The 20,916-nt window shown below is 41.7% G+C and overlaps 2 protein-coding genes across 5 annotated transcripts in view; both read left to right on the top strand.

Moving 5' to 3' along the window:
* Positions 1-20,916, top strand: part of asip1 (agouti signaling protein 1) — a 213,461-nt gene that overhangs the window by 80,335 nt on the left and 112,210 nt on the right. The window lies entirely within an intron of this gene.
* The window catches only part of LOC133535324 (scm-like with four MBT domains protein 1), a 39,646-nt gene continuing 33,924 nt past the window's right edge, over positions 15,195-20,916 (top strand). For both annotated transcript variants that reach the window (XM_061875034.1, XM_061875032.1), the window contains exons 1-2: positions 15,195-15,289; positions 15,376-15,470. In XM_061875034.1, the coding sequence (XP_061731018.1) occupies positions 15,265-15,289; positions 15,376-15,470 (120 nt within the window). In that variant the 5' untranslated portion in view covers positions 15,195-15,264. The remainder of the gene's footprint in view (positions 15,290-15,375; positions 15,471-20,916) is intronic.

Raw genomic sequence — 20,916 nt, 5'->3', positions numbered from 1 at the left:
ATTTTGAAAACAAATAATTTGGGCCGCTTCAGACTGCAGTGTAAATGTCGTCATAACAATAAATTTAGTACATAAATTAAGCCACCGACAGTGCATTCTTAGCTTTAACGGAAATGTATGCGGATCGAATGTTGGCCGTTCAATAACTGAGAAGAAAACAAAAACAAACTAAATCATACGTTGTACACTTAATGAGTGTGAACAACAGGACCAAATGAACAATAAAAGTAGGATTTTGTTTGTTGTAATACGGCTGAGCTTTTGTCTTGCCAGAAGAGTAGAGTGCAGTATCACCCCTCCTCCCCCCACTCCACCCACTTATCTGTGCCTTTTTTTAGTTTTGTTTAGTGTCATCCTCAAACTGCATGGATGTTACTGATTTCATGTGGAATTTTACCCATTAAAAAAGAGAAACCAGACGCTAAGGGCGTGAGGCGATGTTAATTTCAATTCATTAGCAAGAAATGCTGTGGGTGTCTGTGATTGTGCAGCTTCCTGCTCAGAGGCCGGGGAACGCTGGCGCAGAAAACGCTTAATCACGTGCTAATGAGAATTTGATTCTAAGGTTTAGTAAAGTGCTTGTAAAATGCGTGGGTAGCCAGTGTGCATGTGTGGGTGGATTTGCCCCTTTCTTTTTCAGACTCAGGTACTGCAGTGAGATTGAGGCTGGTCGGCAGCTGCTCGCTGGGCTCTTTGCACACCATTTGTGGTATATGAAACGGGAAGTTGCTTTTTCCCCTGTACTGTGTGTGTAAGTCAAAGTGGTGCTGGAGAAGGCTGTAATAGCACAGTCAAAACACCAAACTTTCTTTAAAGGGGAACATTATCACCAGATCTATGTAAGCGTCAATATATACCTTGATGTTGCAGAAAAAAGACCATATGTTTTTTTAACCGATTTCCGAACTCTAAAAGGGTGAATTTGGCGATTTAAACGCCTTTCAATTGTTGGCTGTCGGAGGGATGACCTTCACCCGTGACGTTGCAATGGGAAGCAATCCGCCATTTTCTCAAACACATTACACACACAAGTCAAATCAGCTCTGTTATTTTCCGTTTTTTCGACTGTTTTCCAGTACCTTGGAGACATCATGCCTAGGGTTGGGTATCGTTTGAATTCGAACGTTTCCGATTCCGATTCTTTGTTTCGATTCCGATTCCTGACGATTCTCGATTCCGATTCTTCTTGTACCATGTGTGTTTGCCAGGTAGTCCCTGGAAGGTGGTATGTATTTTGGGTTGAGAGTTTTCACCATATCCCTGCAAGCATAAACAAACATGTAATGTTGCTGTTACTGTTTAGCCCAGTATCAATTAGCTTAGCTCTAACGTTATTGCTTAACTAACCTAAATGTTGGAGATTCCACCTCAGAAAAGGGATGCAGTCTTTTGACTATGTGTGCAGTGAACTTTCTGTGGCACCAACATCTTCCCCATTGCCGCTACGGTGAACGGAGTACGCTGAGCACATCGCGGAGCCTGGCTAGCAGGTTGTAAATTGTCTATGAAAAAATACGCGGACTAATTTTTTAGCTGCCTTAACATTGGCGCAAAACACATTATTTATTGCATATATATTGTTTTACTTACCGGATTCGGACTGCAGTGCAGTCACCGAGGTGCCAGGCTGGGCGTCGGAGCTGGAGCCAGAGGAAGAGGCAGAGGAGGGCGGTCGGCGCAGCGCGTCGAAAATGGGACGCGCATTTATTTGTACTCCATGAACTCGGAGGTGCTTCATCATGTTCGACGTGCACCCTCCTAAGCACGAAACAGTCCTGTCGCCTGTGTTACATTTCGCCGATATTTCTTTTTTTTTTAGTAAAATAAAGCCACACTTTCGACTGCCGACGCCCACTATCCGTGTTTGACTGACTCGCTCGGCTACATAGGCTTGGCTATGCTAACACGTCCGGCGGTGGGCGCTTCTTCGTTGGTGTTCAGCGGCTTCTTCTTCCGGTCGGAGGACTTATTCTTTTTTTCCGGTCGGTGGACTGGGTATCGAAACTAGGAATCGAAATTTAAACTTTTGAACGATTCCGGGAGAATCGGAAAGTTAGTCCCGGTTCCAATCGATACTTGATAACCAACCCTAATCATGCCTCGTCGGTGTGTTGTCGGAGGGTGTAACAACACGATCAGGGACGGATTCAAGTTGTCTTACGTGGAGTGTGCATCGATTAGCACGGCATGCTAATCGATGCTAGCATGGCAGAAATGGCAAGAATGTGTGGATATCTTGCGAAACTCAAAGCAGATGCATTTCCAACGATAAAGTCAACGAAATCACAAAGGTGAGTTTTGTTGATGTTATTGACTTATGTGCTAATCAGACATACTTGGTCACGGCATGACTGCCAGCTAATCGATGCTAACATGTTATTTAGGCTAGCTGTATGTACATTTGTAGCTATATTTGCATCCAGCCTTTCCCTCCACCCACATTTAATGCCAAACAAACACTTACCAATAGACAGATTTAAGTTGATCCAGTGGTCAAAAGATGCAATCGTTGGTTAGAAGGCGATCGCCAAATATCTTCAATAGCTATTCGCTCAATAGCTTCAGTTATTTCTTCCATTTTGTTTTCGCTATCTGCCTCCACACTCCAACCATCCTTTTCAATACATGCGTAATCTGTTGAATCGCTTAAACCGCTGAAATCTGAGTCTGAATCCGAGCTATTGTCGCTATATCTAGCTGTGCTATCCGCCATGTTTGTTTGTAATGGCATCACTATGTGACGTCAAAGGAAAATGGACGGGTGGATTTACAGATAGCGAAAATCAGGCACTTTAAAGCCTTTTTTCAGGATATTCCATGATGGGTAAAATTTTGAAAAAAACTTCAAAAAATAAAATAAGCCACTGGGAACTGATTTTTATTGGTTTTAACCCTTCTGAAATTATGATAATGTTCCCCTTTAAAAGTCTATGACGGGAGATAGTGTAATGTTATTCGGAGGATTGCTAAACCCCAGTGAAAGCATATAGAGATGCGTCCATTAATGAGATCAGCATTATATGAAAGAATGGAGCCCGTCAACTTTGGTTCTTCTTGCTGCTCTTTTTTGCTCCGCTTACGTGAGTGCGACCCCGGGGACAATAAGATCCTCTGCTGTGTATGTATATGTTGGCGGGGGGGTGGAAAGACAGAGCCAAGGGTCGTGGGTGAAAGGCGGCGCAGATCCTGCCGGAGCACCGGGGTCGCTATGGCCAGGAGGGGGTGGTGTGTGATGTCGGCCCCGGTTTTAATAGAGACGTCCCGGGTGACAAAAGACGAGGCTGACAGGCTGTCTGAATGGAGCTGCTTTGACAGAGCATCATCCTGCTCGCCGTTGTGGTCCCGCAGACGCTCCCCTTATTCATTCTCCCTGAATTCATTTCATTTCACGTGTGCTGCAGGTCACTTTGACGTGTCAAAGCCCCTTCTTTGTGTTTCTAAGCGGATTCAGTCTTCAAACTCAATTTTAAAAGTAAACCGTGTGGTAGGGCTCCAACGATTACATTGATAAATTCGATTTTAAAAAAGCTGTGCCCAAAACCTTGGTAACACTTTAGTATGGGGAACATATTGACCATTGATTAGTTGCTTCTTAACAAATTAGTAACATATTTGCTCCTAATCAGTCATTATTAAGTACTTATTAATGCCTTATTTTGCATGGCCTTGTTATACAACAACCCTAACCTTAACCCTAACCTTCTAAGCCTAACCCTAACCAAACAACTCTGAATCAAGTCTTTGTTACTTACAATATGCTCCCGTAGTGTCCAAAAAACTCTTAATTGAGTCTTTGTTACTTAGAATATGTTCCCCATACCAAAGTGTTACCAAAACTTTAAATACCAGGACTTAGTTTCTGCAGGGCCACTGCAATTAGGGCCGTGACAATTAAACAAAATTAATTAAATCAATTAGAAAAAAGCTTGGCTTTATGATAAGTTGCTTTGATTAATCGTTTATCAGTGTAACTATGGATGTAACGATAAACGGTGTAATGATAGACCGCGATAAAATTCCAGAGGGTTAGTAATACTGTTTACCTCTTTTATCACCAAAAAAAAGTCATTTATTAATGCATTTAGGCAACTCTGCTTACTTCCTGGATACAGAGTCAGGGCAAGTACATGCGTCGTTCGGCTTGAAGAGACATGGCGAAAGACAACTATACAGACTTTACTACGGAGATTTCCCCTCGGAGTTAACAGAATCGAGCGCTTGGTTGAACTTTATTTTCCCTCGCTTCATTTCCGTGGGGTCGCGCGTTTAAGACATACTTGCCAACCTTGAGACCTCCGATTTCGGGAGGTGTGGGAGGGCCGTGGGAGGGGTGGGGCGGGGGCGTGGTTAAGAGGGAGGCGTATAATTCACCAACTCTAGTATTTCATATATTTATATATATATATATATATATATATATATATATATATATATATGTATATGTATATATATGCATGTATGAAATACTTGACTTTCAGTGAATTTTAGCTGTATATATTTATTTTATTATATATATATAACTAAAAGAAATAGTTGAATTTGAGACGGCACCTATCAAATACACAGTAATAAAAACACAGTTGTTCTACTAACTGTACTGTGCTTGCTGGTTACAAAAAAAAACAACAACACTTACCTTTCACTATTTGAGTAACATTTGTTCTGCCATTTGCGTACTGGCGAGAGTCACTTGCCGTCAGGTAAACAACACCACGTAAATCGTTGGCCAATCAAAAAGCAACCCCATAACGCTATAGCCAACATTCACCAGGAAATGGCAACAGACAACATAGAATCACTCTATTACAGACGGCGTCGCCATGGCTGTAACTTCCTCGTTTTTCTGCTTCGTCTCTTTGTGTGTGCAGTTTTTTTATTAAAAACCATAGATGTCGTAATGTGATTGGGCAGGCAAGCTGTTTATATAACAGGAAAGCGTACATGAAAACAGGCTGTCCCCACTCATGTCCGCATGGAGCTGGAGGGGGCGTGGCCTCCAGCTCTGGCTGAATTCCGGGAGATTTTCGGGAGAAAAATTTTTCTGGGAGGTTCTCGGGAGAGGCGCTAAATTTCGGGAGTCTCCCGGAAAATCCGGGAGGGTTGGCAAGTATGGTTTAAGAGTGAATTGCTGCTATTAAATGACGACAAGTGTGGACTATATTGGAGAAAGACGCATTTGTCCCACACTTAAAGTATGCAGCGACGGAGAAAACTATTTGATGTTGCTTTTATTTTCTAAATACTGCGTACATCAGCTGCTGTGACTGAGAGTTAATGACGTGGGGAAACATGCAGCAGGCGATGTGTCGGGACTTGTTTATAAAGTCTTTAGTTTGTTTACTGGTATGCTCACTCATCCTTTATTTAAGTGCAACTTTTATCAGTGTTCAAATTACATCATTATTAGCTAAAAATGTTTTGTCATCTCATCGAATTGAACGCAGGCTGTGAAGATTGTGTATTCGATGTGAGAGGCATCACTCGTGTTTCTTTTTGTCGGCCAAACTGTTGTGCTGAAACACATGATCTTAAAGAAGAACAAAGCTTGTCTGTTACACTTTATTTTCATTAGTCAAACTGCTATGTTTTTTATATTGATATCAAAAAGTTAACACCATACTTTTTTTTATTGCAAAGTTATTACTTAAAAAAAACTTTCATGTGACACAGCATTTTGTTAATGTTTTATTGTGGATAGTTAATTTCTATATGACATATTTCAGCTCAAACTCTTAATGAATCGGTCCCGACACAGCATGTACAAGTACATACATTTAATACATATAAATGTACATAACTTGAAAAAAAAGAAAACTCTCTCTCAAAATATAAAAATAGAGATAAAGGCATCATGTAATGAGAAAAAGCTGACACGTTAATACTATTAACCAAAATCCAAATATTTGTCTCTAAATCTATCTATAGCCGTTTTATTAGACATTACAAATTACATGATGGCGTCACATTCACGCCCCACTCCAACTCTGTTTTACCTAACATAATCAATAATCGTGATTTCATTATTGATTACAAAAAAAAATGTAATTATTATTTTGGCCATAATCGTGCAGCCCTATGACTATGACTAGATCTTATACATAAACACAATTTTTTATTTACCGTATATAAACAAAAAGTGCAGTTACTTCTTCACCAGGTGCCATCTTTCAAATTTCTTATTTATTTTTTAACTCTTATGTCCATTAAGTGCTATCTTGCATAATTTCCACATTTATTTAATTTATTTATTAATTTTTTCTGCCATATTACTTTGTTTCAGTTTCGACTTGAGGTCTACAAAAAAGGTATTTTATCTACAATATGGTTCTTTTTACAAAGGAAATCATTTTGAATGTGTTGTTTGTGTTTTAAGTAAAACTTGGTTAAAAGATTTCAGTGTAAGTACTTTTAGAAAATTTTGGGCACATTTAAAAATACCACGATAATAATGATAACCGCGACAATTTTGGTCACAATAACCGTGATAAGAAATTTTCATACCTCGACATCCCTTAGTGCAGTGGTTCTCAAATGGGGGTACTTGAAGGTATGCCAAGGTGTACTTGAGATTTTTCAAAAATATTCTAAAAATAGCAACAATTCAAAAATCCTTTATAAATATATTTATTGAATAATACTTCAACAAAATATGAATGTAAGTTCATAAACTGTGAAAAGAAATGCAACGATGCAATATTCAGTGTTGACAGCTAGATTTTTTGTGGACATGTTCCATAAATATTGATGTTAAAGATTTCTTTTTTTGTGAAGAAATGTTTAGAATTAAGTTGATGAATCCAGATGGATCTCTATTACAATCCCCAAAGAGGGCACTTTAAGTTGATGATTACTTCTATGTGTAGAAATCTTTATTTAGAATTGAATCACTAGTTATTTTTATATCTTTTTTCCCAAATAGTTCAAGAAAGACCACTACAAATGAGCAATATTTTGCACTTTTATACATTTTAATAAATCAGAAACTGATGACATAGTGCTGTATTTTACTTCTTTATCTTTTTTTCAGCCAAAAATGCTTTGCTCTGATTAGGCTGTACTTGAATTAAAAAAATGTTAAAGAGGGTACATTACTGAAAAAAGGTTGAGAACCACTGCCTTGGTGTAACTAATAAAAATGTATATGGATAGAGTGACTGGAACTTTATATAAGTGGTATTTGTTTCTGTACGACCGCTGCGATTAGGGCCGTAACGATTATTCAAAATCAACTGAATCAATTAATTAAATTAGATAAAAAGCTTTGATTTATATTATGATGCCTTTATTAATAATTTAATTAGTGTAACTAATAAAAACACCTGGAACTTAAAATGCGTAGACTTAGTTTCCGCATGGCTGCTGCAATTAATAGACCAGAAACGATTAATTGAAATGAATGAATTTAATTAGAAAAAAGCTTTGATTTATACTATATTGTAACTAATAAAATTGATTTGAGTGGCGTGCCCAGAACTTTAAATACGCACACTTAGTTTCCGCACGGCCGCTGCAATTAAGGTTGTATTGATTAATTTAAATATTCTGTTGCTATAAAAAATTTGGAAATCTGCATCGCATGGAATGCCGGGAACTTTAAATATGCGGACATTGTTTTGCATGGTAACTGCAATTTGGCATAAATGATCAATTAAAATTGAGTAATTCAAGCTTTGATTTTAACCCTATGTTGCTTCGAATAATTGTTTAATGGGTATAACTATTAAAAATGTATAAAATCTGGGCCGCATTAAGTGCCCGGAACTTTAGATATGCCAATATAGTTTTTTTACATGGCTGCTCCAATAGAGCACACATGAGAGCGGTGGCCATAATCTGTGTGAAAAAAAGTTGGATTTTTTTTAATAGTTTTTTTTTTTGTATTTTTTTATTAAAGCAAGACTGTTAAGTGTGTGATTCCAATGTTGATTATCTGGACTTATTACAAAAAGAAATGAAGGTCATGGCAAGCAGAAAAATTGTTGTTCATTTCACCAATTTTTCTTACAATACACACTGAGGCTAGAAAGCGTTTATTTTTGCCAATTACTCCATTATACAAACCCCGTTTCCATATGAGTCGGGAAATTGTGTTAGGTGTAAATATAAACGGAATACAATGATTATGAAATCATTTTCAATCCATATTCAGTTGAATATACTACAAAGACAACATATTTGATGTTCAAACTGATAAACATTTTTATTTTGCAAATATTCTTTAACTTTAGAATTTAATGCCAGCAACACGTGAAAAAGAAGTTGGGAAAGGTGGCGATAAATACGGATAAAGTTGAGGAATGCTCCTAAAACACTTATTTGGAACATCCCACAGGTGTGCAGGCTAATTGGGAACAAGTGGGTGCCATGATTGGCTATAAAAACAGCTTCCCAAAAAATGCTCAGTCTTTCACAAGAATGGATGGGGCGAGGTACACCCCTTTGTCCACAACTGCGTGAGCAAATAGTCAAACAGTTTAAGAACAACGTTTCTGAAAGTGCAATTTCAAGAAATTTAGGGATTTCAACATCTATGGTCCATAATATCATCAAAAGGTTCAGAGAATATGGAGAAATAACTCCACGTAAGCGGCATGGCCGGAAACCAACATTGAATGACCGTGACCTTCCATCCCTCAGACGGCACTGTATCAAAAACCGACATCAATCTCTAAAGGATATCACCACATGGGCTCAGGAACACTTCAGAAAAACACTGTCACTAAATACAGTTTGTCGCTACATCTGTAAGTGTAAGTTAAAGCTCTACTATGCAAAGCGAAAGCCATTCATGAACAACATCCAGAAACGCCGCCGGCTTCTCTGGGCCCGAGATCATATAAGATGGACTGATGCAAATTGGAAAAGTGTGTTGTGGTCTGACGAGTCCACATTTCAAATTGTTTTTGAAAATACTCAACATCGTGTCATCCGGACCAAAGGGGAAGTGAACCATATAGACTGTTATCGACGCAAAGTTCAAAAGCCAGCGTCTGTGATGGTATGGGGGTGTATTAATGCCCAAGGCATGGGTAACTTACACATCTGTGAAGGCACCATTAAGGCTGAATGGTACATACAGGTTTTGGAACAACATTTACTGCCATCTAAGCGCTGTCTTTTTCATGGACGCCCCTGCTTATTTCAGCAAGACAATGCCAAGCCACATTCAGCACGTGTTACAACAGCGTGGCTTCGTAAAAAAAGAGTGCAGGTATTTTCCTGGCCCTCCTGCAGTCAAGACCTGTCTCCCATCGAAAATGTGTGGCGCATTATGAAGCGTAAAATACGACAGCGGAGACTGTTGAACGACTTATAAAAAATATCAAAAACACTTGGTGTTTTGTATAAAACTAAAGAATTACTTAATTATAATTCTTTGTTAACAATATATATTATACTTTGATACTTCCATACATGACATACTGTGTAGAACTCTGGGGAACCACTTTTCAAACCATAATTAATGATATTGTTTTGCTGCAAAAAAAAAGCTGTACGGCTAATAAACAAAGCAGGATATTATGACCATACCCATTCATTAATTGTTAAATCAAAACTTTTGAAATTTCAAGATATTGTTTATTATAAAATAACACAGATAATGTTCAAAGCAAAAATAAATACTCTTCCAGAAGGAATTCAAAAATACTTCTCTCTACAGACCAGCAAATACGATCTAAGAGATGAATCTAAGTTGATTTTACCAAAAGCAAGATTAGCTGTTAAACGTAGATGTTTATCTGTTCTCGGTGTTGATTTGTGGAATTCTGTTGGTAAAGAAATAAAAATGTGTGACTCAGTATTTAATTTAAAAAAGAACATGTCACAATGTATTTTAAAAAGTTATGTGAACTAGAAATTTATGTTTGTTTGGTTAAATGTTGTATTTAGAAGGTATGCATGTTTATCTATTTACAAAAAAGTGCATGTGTGTAAGTACATATTTTTGTATTATTTGTTAAAGGGCAACTTAAATGTAAATGCTGAATGACTATTGTAAGCTTTCCTACTCACAGAGTCACACTGGAAGCCAGTCGTTCGGGTTTGACAGGAGATTTATTCTTCCGATTGCTCACACATCCACAATGCATCGACTTTTCAGTCGCTCTGCTTTCTGTTCACCAGTCTCTGCTTCCGTCTCCCCGGTCTCAATCAAACTCCTTGCGCCCGGCCGCTCACTGTTAAGGACAACAGATGATTACTCTAACACGTACCACCTGCGCGACTAATCATCTGACAGCTGTGTCTCTCAGCCAGCACATGCCACGCCCCCGTCTGAGGGTGTGCTGTCTCCAGTCACCCAGACGGGGTCGCTGTCCTTCACTCCAACAGTGCACTGATCACAATCCTCCCCTACATACCTCCACCGCCAGACTTAGGCCGGGACATCGTCCGGCCGCACACACTCCCCCCCCGCGCCTGAGAGCGGGAGAGAAAGTCCGCCACGACCATCTGCGCTCCCGGCCTATGGATCACTCTGAAATGGTAGGGTTGTAAAGCAAGATACCAACGGGTGATCCGCGCGTTGGCATCTTTCATGCGGTGGAGCCACTGGAGAGGTTTGTGGTCCGAGCAGAGGCTGAACGGGCGTCCCACCAGGTAGTACCGGAGGGCACCGACCGCCCATCGGATAGCCAGGTACTCCCTCTCGACCGTGCTGTACCGGCTTTCTCGTTCTGACAGCTTTCTGCTGATATATAGGATGGGGTGGTCGATACCCTCTTTCTGCTGGGATAAAACAGCTCCCAGCCCTCTGCCCGACGCGTCCGCCTGTAAACAAAATGGGAGGGAAAAATCAGGCATGTGCAGTACTGGCTCCTCGCAAAGTGCTTTCCTCACCTTCTCAAATGCCTGCTGGTACTGCTCCGTCCACTGGACCAGATCTGGAGCACCCTTCCGGGTGAGGTCAGTTAGTGCGCTGGTCAGGTCCGTAAACCGGGGGACGAACCTCCGGTAGTAGCCCACCAGCCCCAAAAACTGCCTCACCTCTTTTTTCGTCTTCGGGTTCGGGCAGGCCGCAACTGCCGCGGTTTTGTCTATCTGAGGCCGCACCTGACCTTCCCCCAAGTGGTACCCCAGATACTGTACCTCCCTCCGGCAAACCGCGCACTTCGCCGGGTTGGCGGTGAGCCCCGCCCGCCTCAGGGACTCGAGTACCGCCCCCACCCTCTACATATGCTCCGCCCAGTTGTTCCCCTGGATGATGACATCATCCAGATAGGCGGCAGCATATGCAGCGTGAGGACGCAGCACCCAGTCCATGAGTCTCTGAAAAGTGGCGGGCGCACCGAACAAGCCGAACGGAAGGGTCACGAATTGGTATAAACCTTCCGGAGTGGAGAATGCCGTTTTTTCCTTAGACTCTGGAGACAAGGGAATCTGCCAGTAACCCTTAGTTAAATCCAGTGTCGTAAAAAAATGAGCAGTGCCCCACCGGTCTAGGAGCTCGTCAACCCGGGGCATCGGGTAGGCATCAAAGCGCGACACATCATTTACCTTGCGGTAGTCCACACAGAATCGCACCGACCCATCTTTCTTCCCTACGAGAACTATGGGACTGCACCATGCACTGTGTGACTCTTCTATTACCCCCAGTTCCAGCATGGCTTTTAATTCCTCCCGAACTACTTTGCGCTTGTGTTCGGGTAGCCTATAGGGCCGAAACCTCACCGTCACGCCTGTGTTGGTCTCTATGTGATGTTGGGTGAGGTTCGTGCGGCCTGGCAGGGGGGAGAACACGTCAGCAAAATGTTGCTGTAAATTAACCACATCTGCTTTTTGTGACGGAGTCAGATTATCATCACAGCGGAGAAGGGAGGACCGGTGGGAGGGGGGGAACCTCCGGCCCCAGTTCCTCGTTCTCCGCTATCGCCGTCACCATGGAGACGGGCTCTGCTTCCCTCCACCCTTTTAATAGGTTGAGGTGGTAGATTTGGGTTGCCCCGCCCCTGTCAGACCGCCGGACCTCATAATCCACGTCACCCACTCGTCGTGTGACCACGAAGGGTCCTTGCCACTTGGCGAGTAATTTAGAGCTGGATTTTGGGAGTAATACAAGTACTTTCTCTCCCTGTGAAAATTGTCTGAGTTGCGTCCCCTTGTTATACAGGCGTTGCTGACGTTCTTGGGCTTGGAGCAAATTCTCCCGTGATAAGTGTCCCAATGTGTGGAGTTTTGCTCTCAAGTCCATGACGTACTGAATTTCGTTTTTACTGGGACTTGGACCTTCCTCCCAGCTTTCCTTAACTAGGTCCAGTACCCCTCGCGGCTTCCTGCCGAATAACAGTTCAAACGGGGAAAACCCCGTGGAGGCCTGAGGAACCTCCCGCACTGCAAACAATAGGGGATCCAACCATTTATGCCAATTTGGTTTGTCCTCGTGTACGAATTTCCGGATCATGGATTTCAAAGTTCTATTCATCCGTTGTACCAGCCTATCTGTCTGGGGGTGGTAAACGCTGGTCCGAATAGATTTGATCCCCAATAATCCGTACAGCTCCTTTAATGTGCGTGACATAAAAGACGTGCCCTGGTCAGTTAAAATCTCTTTCGGGATTCCAACTCGGGAGATAACTTGAAACAGTGCCTGTGCTACACTCTTTGCAGAGATGGAACGCAGTGGTACTGCTTCGGAATAGCGTGTTGCGTAATCCACCAGGACTAGTGCAAAGCGATATCCCGATTAAGTGTCTTATCATACCCCATGTGGCCGGCCATGGGATTAAAATGTCCCGCCTGGAAAATCATTTCCCGAAGGTTTTTTGGCACCAACAACTGGGTGATTTCCTCCCCTGTCTGAGTGTCACGACTCACTCTGTATAATCTGTCCCTAATCAATGCAAAGTGAGGGAAATCCCGCGCTATTCCCGGGCGAACCAGCTGTACATTAATTGAAATCACTTGGTCCCAGGTCGCGCGCAGAGTCTCATCTCGAGACTGCTCAAGTGGAAAATCATCCATGGGGTGCCATTGGGGAGCCGGGGAAACTTCCTGAGAAGCCTCCGCCGTCTCCCCTTCCCCCTCCCCCCCAGCAGCGTCGGATGATCTCGCATCGCCGATGAGAACAGCGCGGATATTCCCTTTCCCTACCGGTCGTGAACGCACCCCTGCGCACTGCTCTATTAACCCATTAAATCCCGACCAATTGATTTCCAAGATTAAGGGGTGCGCCAGGCGCGAACTTACAGCCACCTTAACACTATGTTTTTTTCCCTTAAAAAAAATTTCCACCGGCACAATAGGGTACTCGTGAACATCCCAATGCACACATTTTTAATTTTCCTGAAGGAACTCTCCTGAAGGAATCAATAAAGTACTATCTATTTAACCCGCACCCGTGTACCCATTCTCAGCGCCCCGGGTCGAACCAGATTCTGGTGGATCATGGACTGCTCGCAGCCCGAATCCACCATCGCCCGGTGTGTACTCCCTTGTATCCTTACCGGTACGTAGTACGTCTCTCCTGGCCCGGGGGAGGGCGCCGCAGGGTCGACGACCCGGATCACATGACCCACCTCCATGCTAGGACATTCCCGCTGCAGGTGTCCAAGCCGTCCACACCTCCAGCACACCTGCCCAGGCATCCGAGGAGCCATTTGCGGGGGAGACACAGCGTCCGTAACGGCCGGGTTCTGGGGAGGAGAAAAAACAGTTTGAGCATTTTTAAATCTAGTCCATTGCTGATTCTCATCAGCTGGCTGCGCGCGCATCTTGCGCGGCGCTGGAACTGGGCGCTCCACCGCCTCCGCTGCCTTTTCCTCCTTCCGGTGCACTGCCAAATGATCTTCTGCTAGGGCCACCGCCGCGGCCAGGTCTTGTGGGCGGTGATACCGGACCCACGATGAGGTCCGTGCCGGGATCGCTTCCATGAACTGCTCGAGAATGATTTGTTCCATCACTTCCTCGACTCGCCCGGGTTGCAGCCATCTGTTCGCCGTGTCGCTGAGTTGCTGTCCCAGGGCGAAAGGCCGCTCCTCCGGGCCAAGTCGCGTTGCCCGGAATCGGCGCCTGTGATCCTCTTTTGATCCTCCCGTCCGGTCCAGCACTGCGCGCCTCAAGTCCCGGTACCTTACCCGGGAATCTGGTGGTAGGCTGAGTGCCGCTCGTTGCGCCTCTCCCACCAGCAGCGGCAGCAGACGCACTGCCCATTCCTCCTCCGGCCATGCGCATGCGCCCGCCGTGGCTTCGAACATATCCATAAATGATTGTGGATCTTCTGTCTCCGCCATTCTGTGCATCCCCACAGTCGCTAGAGATGGCCTCGCTGTTGTGGGTGTTCCTGCTCCGGACCTCTCTGTCATGGCTCGCAGGATTTGATTTTGTTGCGCGATTTGGTTTTGCATCGCCTCCATCTGCCGGTGATTTGCAGTAGATACTTCCGCCAACAGCTGCCCCAATGCTTCAATCGGGTTAGGTGTCGACATTGTTTTTAATATATATATATATATATTTTTTTTTTTAAGTTGACCGCCAAATGTAAGCTTTCCTACTTACACAGTCACACTGGAAGCCAGTCGTTCGTTCGCAGAGAACTTACCCAGTCCACAGTTGTTCTTCTGCGTTTTTGTTTTTGTCAGTTTAATTTAGAGCACCTTCGAATGTTGTAAAAACTCGATGCTCAAAATAAAAAAAACGATAGTTCTTCATTCAGATTCGAACTTTTTTTTTAATATTTCAAAGTCTTTTAGGGCTAACAGTATTGTTTTCAACCATAATATTACTAAATTGTACGTTTGAGTGTTTTCTATCAGGCATACTAGCTTTGTTGGCATGGGAAATTGCAACATTACACAGAGGCAGTCCGAGTGCATCTATTCTGAGTGCTGCTTGAGTGCTTTTTCGCCTGCCAAGTCAGTCTGCAACTGGACGTGACTTCACTTGTAACAGAAATATAGAGATATGGCACCGTTTTATTTTTCGTGAATCGGGACCCATCCCCGTCACTACATTGCCATTTTGTATACCTTGTCCTGTCATTTTATTACTACTATCGAGCATAAGAGTTAGTAAGTACGTTTGTGTTTTGAAGGCTTTGTTATCAAAGCCTCGTATTATTTAAGGTTGCACCTGGCATTGTCAAGGGACATCTTGTTGCTAGTTAATTAAATATGCTTATCACATGAAAACAATTGCAGGATTCAGATGGAGCAGATTTACGAATTGTGTTTTTGGACCATACCTCGTTCATTTACATGTGATGGATGGTAATCCTCCTCTATTCTACTCCATAGCTCCAAATCTTGGTGGCTGTGAGAGGATACCAGCATGAGCCAGGAGTCGCTGGAGTCTGGTAGGATTGCTTTTGTCTGTGTTAACAGCACGGTCATATTTTTGAAAGCAAGTTATAAAAGGAAAATGTGTGTTTTTCTCTTCCAGACGGAGACTCTGCTCAGGATGTGTCCGACTTCAACTGGGATGATTATTTGGAGGAAACTGGTGCTGCTTCTGTACCTCATCACGCCTTCAAACATGTAAGACCTCACTTCCTTTTCATTGTAAATATTATAAAGTTATATGCAAAGAAATCCTTGTTAACTAAGAACGGACCAAAAAGGACAGAAAAATGGACTATTGTCGCAGGAACCTTGCATTTATCACTTATCACACACTGAAATACAGAAACATTATGTAAGCATTTATTAAAGGGGAACATTATCACAATTTCAAAAGGGTTAAAAACAATAAAAATCAGTTCCCAGTGGCTCGTTGTATTTTTTGAAGTTTTTTTCAAAATTTTACAGCTCCCGAAATATCCTTAAAAAAAGCTTTGAAGTGCCTTATTTTCGCTTTCTCGAAGCCACTGTTCATTTTCCTGTGACGTCATACAGTGCTGCCAATGTAAACAAACAATGGCGAATAGCACAGCAAGATATAGCGACATTAGCTCGGATTCAGACTCGGATTTCAGTGGCTTAAGCGATTCAACAGATTACGCATGTATTGAAACGGATGGTTGTAGTATGAAAGTATTGAAGAAGAAACTGAAGCTATTGAGCGAATAGCTATTGACGCTATTCATAGCCATAGCATGGCCGAATAGCTGCGTTAGCATCGCCGGTAAAATGTGCAGACCAAACGATCAGGACTTTCGCATCTTGTGACACTGGAGCAACTTAAATCCGTCGATTGGTAAGTGTTATGTTCGCATTAAATGTGGGTGGAAGGAAACATAATATAGTTTCAAATGTACATACAGCTATAGCCTAAATAGCATGTTAGCATGGATTAGCTGGCAGTCACGCCGCGACCAAATATGTCTGATTAACACATAAGTCAACAACATCAACAAAACTCACCTTTGTGATTTCGTTGACTTTATCGTTGCAAATGCATCTGCAGGTTATCCATACATCTCTGTGCCATGTCTGTCTTAGCATCGCCGGTAAAATGTACAGACACTCCGGCACATTCGATGGGGGTCTGGCGGCAGATTTCTTGCCACTTTCGCATCTTCGGGCCAGTGGTGCAACTTGAATCCCTCCCTGTTAGTGTTATTACACCCTCCGACAACACACCGACGAGGCATGATGTCTCCAAGGTTCCAAAAAATAGTCGAAAAAACGGAAACTAACAGAGCTGAAACCTGGTGTTTGTAATGTGTTTGAGAAAATGAAAATGGCGGCTTTCTTACCTAGGCAGCGTCACGTACTGACGTCATCGCTTTAAGAGGGCAAAACAGAAAGGCGTTTAATTCGCCAAAATTCACCCATTTAGAGTTCGGAAATTGTTTGAAAAAATATATGGTCTTTTTTTCTGCAACATCAAGGTATATATTGACGCTTACATAGGTCTGGTGATAATGTTCCCCTTTAAGGATGTAACATTTACTGAGCGGTAGTAATGATAAACCATGATAAAACCTCCAATCCTTTCCATTTCAAATTCAAATTGTGGTAAAATGATAAATTCAATAAACTCACAGATTACTGTCATTGTTTTTTTCCTGGCGAGGAAAGCTATCAATAGCTAGTTTTAATGTTAACATGAATACAAGACACGTTACGTTTAGGGATGAACGATATGTCCTAAAATCTATATTGCGATAGATATTGCAACCTCCAGCAATAGCGAGAGACAGCTGATGGTGACCTTCTACCGTTCGGCTGTCGAAAGCCTGCTGACGTACTGCATAACAGTGTGGTACGCCAGCTGCACTGAAGCAGACAAACAGGCGATTCAGAGGGTCATAAAGTCTGCACAAAAAATCATCGGCTGTCCCCTGCCCTCCCTGAAGGATTTACACAACTCCCGTTGCCTCAACAGAGCAAAAAACATTACCAAGGACAGCACACACCCTGGCTTCCACCTGTTTGACTTGCTACCATCAGGCAGGCGCTACAGGTGCATCAGAGCCAGAACAAACAGGCTCAGAGAAAAGATTATTTCCCAAAGCTGTCACCATGTTGAACTCTAACTTATAATAATAATAATTCAGCCCTATACAATATCATACCCTAATACCCTACTGTGCAATACTACCCTTCGAGTGCAATACGTCCGACACTGATTGTTATTTATTACTTCGGTACTCTTGTCTTGTTCTGTATATTGTACAGTATTTTGTATTTCTATAGTGTTTTGTATGTTGTACAGGATTGCTTATTATTTTTTATTGGATAGCTGTCTGTTTATTTCAATTGTTAGTTTTTTCCTTTATTTACCTCTTGTGTTATTTATTTCACCCCATATTTGTTCCCACTACTGCACCTTAAGTTGGAGTCTTTAATCTCGTTATATACAAATATAATGACAATGAAGTCCATTCTATTCTATTCTACTCTATATATACCACAATATATTATATTTGCCATATATAAATGATGATACTGCAAAACCATTTCATAACAGGTTACAAATTCTCCTTATTTAGCTGCTAACGCAGGGGTCGGGAACCTTTTTTGCTGAGAGAGCCAAATATTTTAAAATGTATTTCCGTAAGAGCCATATAATATTTTTTTTAACACTGAACACAACTAAACGCGTGCATTTTTAAGTAAGACCAACATTTGTAGAGTATAATAGGTCTCTTATTCTTTGTAATAACATTGTTATTCCGAAGCTAACTGTGGCGGGGGCGTGGCCTGTGGGCCTGCAGTGAACTGGGGTGTGCCAGGACCGGCCTCTAAATCAGCGTCAGGTGCGTAGACGGCCCACCTAATCACCTGTCACTCTGTTATAAGCAGCAGCCAGGAGGAGAGACGGGGTTGGGGCTGGGGCTGGAGCCAGAGCGCGAGCGAAAATGAAAGACAAAAATACAATTGCTGGAAAGCAACTGAGGGACTTATTGAAAAAAAACCAATATTGTAACCCTAAAACAGGCTCTCGTGTCGGTGCTTGGTGGTCTGAAGAACCCCCAGAAGGGCAAGCCCCACACTAACCAATAATAAATAAATAACATCTTACCATTCTAGGTATAATGATTGATGATAAATTGAACTGGAAATCTCATGTAAAAAATATACAACATAAAGTTGCAAGAAAAACATCAATATTGAATGAAGCCAAATATGTTCTAGACCAAAAATGACTTTATATTCTCTACTGCTCACCAGTGTTACCATATCTGAGTTACTGTGTAGAAATATGGGGAAATAATTACAAAAGAACACTTCATTCACTAACAGTGTTACAAAAAAGATCAGTTAGAATAATACATAATGTTGGGTATGGAGAACATACAAACCCTTTATTTATTGAATCAAAGATACTGAAATTCCACGACATAGTGGAATTGCAAAAAGCTAAGATTATACACAAAGCAAACTATAACCTGCTTCCCAAGAATATACAACAATTCTTCTCAACAAAAGAAAAGAAATATAATCTTAGAGAAAAATGTAATTTAAAACATTTGTATGCACGTACAACACTTAAGACCTTCAGTATATCAGTATGTGGAATTAAATTATGGAATGGATTAAGCAAAGCAATCAAACAATGTACTAATATGATCCACTTCAAGAAACTCTTCAAACTGGAAGTGTTTACAAAGTACAAAAATGAAGAACCATGAAAAACATTCTGATTTTACTCACCCATTCATTCTCAAAATAATCTGACTTATCTCATCGAATGGAATAAAACTTACTTCACCAATTATTTATTTTTTTATTTATTTGTATTCCATCCATCCATCCATTTTCTACCGCTTATTCCCTTTCGGGGTCGCGGGGGGCGCTGGCGCCTATCTCAGCTACAATCGGGCGGAAGGCGGGGTACACCCTGGACAAGTCGCCACCTCATCGCAGGGCCAACACAGATAGACAGACAACATTCACACTCACATTCACACACTAGGGCCAATTTAGTGTTGCCAATCAACCTATCCCCAGGTGCATATCTTTGGAAGTGGGAGGAAGCCGGAGTACCCGGAGGGAACCCACGCATTGTGATTACTTATTACTTATGGAGTATACATTGTGAATACATTGAGAACAGGAAGTGAACAAAAGTTTTAGCAATTGTTATGTAAAGAAAAGGGGTAGGATTAAATAAGCTCTGCTTCTTCCTACTCCTTTTCGAACATGTTGAAAAGAGAAACTGGAAATTGTGATGTATCATGTTGTGTGCTTGCATGTTCGAAATAAACTCAAACTCAACTCAACTCAACTCATTAACGCAACTTCTTGAACAGGTGCGGTAGAAACGGATGGATGGCTTAAAAATGCATGAGAATGTTTTATATTTTGAACATTATTTTTAACACATTATTTATCGTGTTAAGCAATGTCAGCTCAGAGTTATCCGAGAGCCAGATGCAGTCATCAAAAGAGCCACATCTGGCTCCCAAGCCATAGGTTCCCTACCCCTGTGCTAACGTTTGCATCTACATGTTACGTAATTTCCAGTTGTATTTTTTTTCTCAAAACTATTATTACTCTACTTGCTAATTTAATGTTAATAGCTGGTTACTTTTTGTTGTAACATGGTTTACTTTGCTGTTGTTTTACTTGATTCATTTTGGACAATACTACAAATTGGGGTATCGATCCAATACGATGTAGTTACAGTGGCAGTATTGGTCATACCAATGCTGATCAGTGAATAAGTAAATTTTTTATCACAATTGTAGTCAGACAAAAACACAAGATGGTGATGTAACAATATCTATTGACATTCAACATTTGACATTAATAATACAATCAAAAACGCAAAATAATTAAACATAAGAAAAAAATATATTAATGGCTCTTATTTCCTCAGTATGTAAATGATAACAAAACTGAAAAAACTATTTTGTGATAATAGAAAATATTGGTCTAGTATCGATCATGTTTTTCGATTTATACTTGGTATTGTTACTGTCGATATTTGTATTGATCCGCCAACCCCTGTTAACATTAACAAGACTTCTAGCTTGGCAGTCTGGTATGCTTTTGTTAAATAATCCTATGGTGTGTAATGAAGCATGTTTAGCTATTAATTTTCCTCCAGTGATAATGGTACATGTAAGAAACTTACTGTAGTTTATTTGCTGCTACGCAGGCTAGAAATAGTGATTTAGAAGCTGCGTTATGGAGGCATGATAGCCGTTAGCGAGGACGCTAAATGGCGTTGAGGACACCTTTGTTCACTTGTCGCTGGCAAATTTGCAGGACACAGCTAGAATGAGTCACCGACTTGCATTATCACAATATGACCATAGTAATAAAAGCTCTATCGTCGGTCAAATTCATATCATTTATATTGTCTATATTGCACAAACCTAATTACCGTCTTTCCCCCTTACAAATGTCATGCCTTAATCTAAACTTTTTCCAAACACATGGCTGTCTGACCATCTGAGCTATTTAATTTTGCAAATAGAACCTACAGACTCGGTCGAGAGAGATGTTAAGACCTATACATGGGGCATGCTATCATTTGGCAAAACAGGTAGTTGCCTGGGGCCCCAGGATTTCTAGTAGCCACCAATCA

The sequence above is a fragment of the Nerophis ophidion genome, linkage group LG16 (genome assembly GCF_033978795.1).
Source record: "Nerophis ophidion isolate RoL-2023_Sa linkage group LG16, RoL_Noph_v1.0, whole genome shotgun sequence".
Lineage (NCBI taxonomy): Eukaryota > Metazoa > Chordata > Actinopteri > Syngnathiformes > Syngnathidae > Nerophis > Nerophis ophidion.
Note: the sequence above shows the minus strand (reverse complement) of the source record. Positions and strands in the feature narration are given on the sequence as shown.